Source organism: Tachyglossus aculeatus, unplaced genomic scaffold, assembly GCF_015852505.1.
Source record: "Tachyglossus aculeatus isolate mTacAcu1 unplaced genomic scaffold, mTacAcu1.pri scaffold_134_arrow_ctg1, whole genome shotgun sequence".
NCBI lineage: Eukaryota > Metazoa > Chordata > Mammalia > Monotremata > Tachyglossidae > Tachyglossus > Tachyglossus aculeatus.
This window is the reverse complement of record NW_024044861.1, coordinates 316,275-322,568: the sequence shown is the minus strand read 5'-3', so window position 1 is coordinate 322,568 and position 6,294 is coordinate 316,275. Positions and strand designations below refer to the sequence as shown.

General features: G+C 46.9%; 1 protein-coding gene across 1 annotated transcript; it reads right to left on the bottom strand.

Annotated features, from left to right (window-relative positions):
• Positions 1-944: 944 nt before the first annotated feature.
• On the bottom strand, positions 945-1,322 carry LOC119922950 (olfactory receptor 14I1-like; the record flags this gene model as incomplete). Its single annotated transcript, XM_038742568.1, has 1 exon — positions 945-1,322. A coding segment is annotated over exon 1 (378 nt), but the record flags the coding sequence as incomplete, so codon positions are not given.
• Between the last annotated feature and the right edge of the window lie 4,972 nt (positions 1,323-6,294).

The following is a 6,294-nucleotide window of genomic DNA, read 5'->3' as shown; positions in this document are numbered from 1 at the left end:
AAGCTTCATAATGATAATAATGATAGTGATATCTGTAAACCACTTACCACATACCAAACACTGTATTAGTCATGGTTTGCTGGGTACAAACAAAGTCCTTGCCCCACATAGGCTCTCAGTCTAAGAAGGAGAGAGTGGGTATTTCATCCCCATTATAAAGATAAGGAAACAGAGGGACAGAAAATTTTACTGAGTTTTCCAGTGTCACACTAGAGACAGTGGCAGACTCAGGACTAGAATCCAGGTCCTTGGACTCCCAGGCCACTGCTCTTTCCACTAGAACACCCAGACAACGCTGAGGTGAAACCATTCTGGAGTGAAGACTGGTTAAGTCGGAGGAAAGATCAGGGCGGTCCGTGGAGAAGGACCTTTGATCCGATAGATAGTTTCTCCTTTGAGAAATGTTTGGGCCACAGCAGCCTTCCCATCGCTGCCTTCATGTCCCGGTTCCTCAGGCTGTAGATGAGGGGATTAAGGGTCGGGGGCACCACGGCATAGAACACAGACGCCAGCAGGTCCAGTGCAGAGGGAGAGTCTGATATTGGCTTTAGGTAGGCAGAGACACCAGATGTGATGCACAGAGCGATGACGACCAGGTGGGGCAGACAGGTGGAGAAGGTTTTGGAGCGGCCCTCCACCGACGGCATCCTCAGCACGGCCGAGAAGATTCGGGCGTAGGAGCCCACGATGAGCATGAAGCAGAGGACAGCTAAGCACGTGATGATGGCTAAACTCACATCTTCCGTGACGTGGTCAGTGGAACATGCAAGTCTTAGCAACTGGGGACCATCGCAGAAGAACTGGTAGACAGCGTTGGGGCCACAGAAGGATAGAGAGAAGGTGCTGGCTGTGTACAGGATGACATTCAAACAGCTGCTGAACCAAGAGGCAGCCAACATGCATACACAGGCCCCGTGAGGCATGATGATCTCATAGTGCAGGGGGCGACAGATGGCAACATAGCGGTCGTGGGACATCACCGTGAGCAGGGCCAACTCTGATCCACCGAATAAAAATACAAGGAATACCTGGGCAGCGCAGCCCAGCAGAGAGATGGAGTTGACATTCGTGAGGGAATTGAGGATGGATTTGGGGACTGTGACGGAGATGTAGCCGAGGTCAATAACAGACAGGTTCTTCAGGAAGAAGTACATGGGGGTGTGCAAGTGCCGGTCAACGGTGGTGACGGCAATGATGAGGAGATTCCCCAACAGGGCTGCCAGATAGACCAGAAGGAACAGTGCAGTGTGGATCAGCTGCAACTCCCGGATGTCAGAGAATCTCTGGAGGAGGAATTCTGTTACCGCCGTGATGTTAGACATGGTCTGGGAGGTGTCATGAACTGCCTGTGAGAGTGGAGAACGGAGCAAAGTCAACATCCCAAACTGAGAATCTTCTGAGTCTACTACTAATGTTGGGGGTTTTCTGGAGAAGAGCTCTAACCAATCTCAAGAAAATTTCTAATGTGATGGGATGACAGGAGGCAGGAGTGCATTTTGGCCCAGATACAACAGCAAAAAATAATATTTGCGGTTTCTGTTGAACAGTTACTTGGTGCGAAATGCAGTTGTAAGTGCTGGGGTAGATACAAGATAAACATCACCTCACAATCTAAGTAGGAGGGAGAACAGTTCTTAATGCCCATTTTGCACGTGAGGAAACTGGGGACCAGAGAGGTTAAATGACTTGTAAAGATGATGATGATGGTATTTGTTAAGCGTTTACTATGTGCCAGGTTTACTATGTGTTCTAAACGCTGGGGGCATACAAGGTAGTCAGGTTGTCCCACGTGGGGCTCACACTTTTAATCCCTATTTTACAGATGAGGTAACTGAGGCACAGAGAAGTTAAGTGACTTGCCCAAAGTCATACAGTTGACAAGTGGATTAGAACCCATGACCTCTGAATCCCAAGCCCGTGCTCTTCTCACTGAGCCATGCTGCTTCTCTGAAAGATCTCTTAAAGATAACTCAGCAGGCAAGTGGCAGAGTTATGTTAAAACCAAGGACCTCCGACTCCCAGCCTCGTAGTCTTTCCACTAGGCCATGCGGCTACTGCAGTGATACCCCTACTCACACCATCTTCAAAAACCGTACTAAATCACATCTCCTCCAAGGAGCCTCCTCTGATTATACTCTCATTTCCCCACTCTATTGACCTTCTCTTCTATTTCACCTAAACGCTTGAATCACTACACTTTGAGAACGTTTTTTTCACTTCCCCTACAGACACACAGCACTTATGTCCATATCTTTATTTGCTGCCACTTCCACTTCTTGTAATTTATTTTAATGCCTGTCTCCCCAGCTAGTATGTTAGCTACTTTTTTTTAAAGGTAGGTGTTAAGCGATTACTATGTGCCAAGAGCTGTTCTAAGCACTGGGGTAGATGCAAGGTAATCAGGTTGTTCCCTGGGGGGTTCACAGTTTTAATCCTGCCTTTTACAGATGAGATACGGAGAAGTTAAGTGACTTGCCCAAAGTCACTAAGCTGACAAGTGGAAGAGCTCCTTGAGCACAGTGGTCATACGCGCTGTAATTTTCCAAGCACTTAGTACAGTGCTCTGTACGTAGTCAGTGCTCACCATCTCTTTATTGATTGATCTAAGCATCAGGGTCTGTATCCTTTAAGAACTTTGATATTCATCCCACTCCCAGTCGCACAGCAATTTGTCCAAAGCCTTATACTGTGCTGCATCCTCTATCTGTAACTTATTTTAATGCTTGTCTCTCTTGCTAGTCTATAAACCCCTTAAGGGAAGGGGTCATGTCTACCAGCTTCGTTGTATTATGCTCTTTCCAGTGCTTAGTACAGTGCTCTGTACCAAAAAGCACTTAATAAATACAATTGACTGAGGTATGATTGCAGGTAGAACCCAGATATATTTCTATGCCAGTGAATCAGCAGGTATTCACTGCATTCTCCCACGAGGTCATCCACTGCCCTTCATTGACAGGGATCATGGTAAAGAGTAAACCTCTTCTAAAAATCTACACCCTCCACAAGTGTTTCTGACCCCATCTGCTACAATTCAGTGGCCAGTGGCTTCTTCTACATTGCTTGTAAACATGCTCACCTATCCCCTATCTTCAAAAAAGCACTCTTGGTCCTCACAACTACCACCAGCTATTGTCCTATCTTCCTCCTACCATTCTTTTCCAAACTCCTTGAGCAATTTGTCTGCTGCTTCTCCTGAAATTCTTTCCTTGATTCACTCCAATCTGGTTTCTGCCACTTTTGCTCCACTGAAATTGCCTTTTTTAAGGTCACCAGTTTTTCCTTTTGCCCAATCCAACGGCCTCCATCCTCATCATCCTTGATGTCTCAGTTGCCCTCAACACTATCAAACATCCGCTTCTTGTAGAAACATTACAAACACTTCCCATTCCCCAGTTCTTTGAGGAGCTGGCAGTGGAGGAGAAGCAGTCGGGTGAGGAAGAGAAAGCCATCAAGGAGAAGGAACAGCAACAGCAGCAGCAACAGTAGGCATATTCCGGTGGGGCCTAAGGGAAGCAGTGAGGCACACGGCTGGGCTCCTCAGGTCATCCAGAAGAGGAGCATCAGCCGGGTGCCCGACCCCAGCAGTTCATGTGGGAAGCGCTCTTGGACCGTCTGCCCCGTAGCTGCCGAGGAATCCCTGTCCCCCATAACATCGCCAAGATCCACTCTTTTCTCTCTTTCCAAACTGAAACCTTGCAGGTTCAATCTCTCATCCTATCCCGACCGGATTATTGCATCAGCCTCCTCTCTGATCTCCCATCCTTCTGTCTCTCCCCACTTCAGTCGATACTTCACTCTGCTGCCCGGATCATCTCTGTGCAGAAACACTTTGGGCATGTTACTGTCCTCCTCAAAAATCTCCAGTGGCTGTCTGTCAACCTACGAATCAAGCAAAAACTCCTAACTCTCGGCTTCCAGGCTCTCCATCAACTTGCCCCCTCCTACCTCACCTCCCTTCTCTCCTTCTCCAGCCCAGCCTGCACCCTGCTCCTCTGCCGCTAACCTCCTCACTGGACCGTGTTCTCGCCCATCCCACCGTCGACCCCTGGCCCACGTCCTGCCCCTGGCCTGGAATGTCCTCCCTCCACGCATCTGCCAAACTAGCTCTCTTTCTCCCTTCAAAGCCCTACTGAGAGCTCATCTCCTCCAGGAGGCCTTCCCAGACTGAGCCCCCTTTTTCATCTCCTCCTACTCACCCCACCCCCATCCTACCTGCTTCCATTCCCCACGGCACTTGTATATGTATTTGTAGTGATTTACTACTCTATTCATTGTATTTGTACATGTTTACTATTCTATTTATTTTGTTAATGATGTGCATATAGCTTTAATTCTATTTGTTCTGACCATTTTGACACCTGTCCACCTGTCCACATGTTTTGTTGTGTTGGAGGCCTTCCCAGATTGAGCCCCTTCCTTCCTCTCCCCCTCGTTCCCCTCTCCATCCCCCATCTTACATCCTTCCCTTCCCCACAGCACCTGTATATATGTATATATGTTTGTACATATTTATTACTCTATTTATTTATTTTACTTGTACATAACTATTCTATTTATTTTATTTTGTTAGTATGTTTGGTTTTGTTCTCTGTCTCCCCCTTTCAGACTGTGAGCCCACTGTTGGGTAGGGACTGTCTCTATATGTTGCCAATTTGTACTTCCCAAGCGCTTAGTACAGTGCTCTGCACACAGTAAGCGCTCAATAAATACGATTGATGATGATGATGTCTCCCAGTTCTAGACTGTGAGCCTGAAATTGGGTAGGGACCGCCTCTATATGTTGCCGACTTGTACTTCCCAAGCACTTGTTACAGTGCTCTGCACACAGTAAGCGCTCAATAAATACAATTGAATGAATGAATAAATTACCCTACCTCGGCTTCACTGACACGGTCCTCTACTAGTTTTCCACCCCTTTGTGATCTCTTTCACAGGCTCCTCTTCCTACCACCCTCTAAATGTGGGAGTCCCTCAAGGATCGGTTCAGAAACCCTTTTATTCTCCAGATACACTCACTCCCTTGGACAATTCATTTGCTCCCATGACTTCAACTACCTTCTCTACATGGATTATTCCCTAATTTATCTCTCCAGCCCTGACTCTCTCCTTTTCAGTAGTCTCATATTGACTTTTGCCTTCAAGACATTTCTATTTGGATTTCCTGTTGTTACCTCAAAGTGAACAAGCTCAAAACAGAACTCCTCATCTTTGGCCCCAAACTCTGTCCTCCCCCTGTCTTTAGGATCACTGAAGACAACACCGCTATCCTCCTTGCGACACAAGTGTGTATTCCTGCCATTATCATTGACATCTCTCTCATTTAACCCACATATTCAATATGTCACCAAATCCTGTTGCTTTTACCTTCACAACGCCACTGAAACCCATCCTTAACTGTCCATCCAAATTGCTGCTATGTTGATCCAAGCACCTATCGTAGTCTGACTTGATGACTGCAGCAGCCTCCTGGCTGACCTTGCTGTCTCCTGGCTTTCCCCATTACAGTCCATACTTCATACTTCTGCTGACCGGATCACTTTTCTAGAAAAATGTTCAGTCCACATCTCCCCACTCCTCAGGAACCTCCAGTTCCTGAGGTTTCCCACGAACCTCTGCATCAAACAGAAACTTTTACCGTTGGCTTTCCAGCTCTCAATGGCCTTGCCCCCTCCTACCTTACCTGCTGGATTTCCTCTACAATCCACTCCGCACATTTCACGCTTCTAACGTCAACCTACTCACTGCACCTCAGACTCATTTACCTCACTGCCAACCCCTCACCCACATCATGTGTCTGACCTGGAGTGCCCTTACTCTTCATATCTGACAGATCATTCTCCCCACCTTCAAAGTCTTATCACAAGCACATAGCCTCTAAGAGGTCTTCCTTAACTAAGCCTTCATTTCCTCTTCTCCCACTCCCTCGGCATCACCCTTACACTTGGATTTGTACTCTTTCTTCACCCCTTCATCAGCCCCACAACACTTATGTATATTTCTGTAATTTATTTATCAATATTAATGTCTTCTACTGCTCCAGACTGTAAGCTTGTTGTGGGCTGGGGATGTACATTCACATTATTGGTGCACTGTACTCTCCCAAATGATTAGCATTGTCCTTTGAACACAGTAAGTGTTTAGTAAATAGGATTGATAGATTAATCGATTTATTGGTCTCTCCAGTCCTCAAAAATCTCCAGAGGTTGCCCATCCACTTCCACATCGAATAGAGATGCCTTGCTCTCAGCTTTTAAATTCTCAATCAGCCCAGCCCTTCATACCTTACCTGGCCGA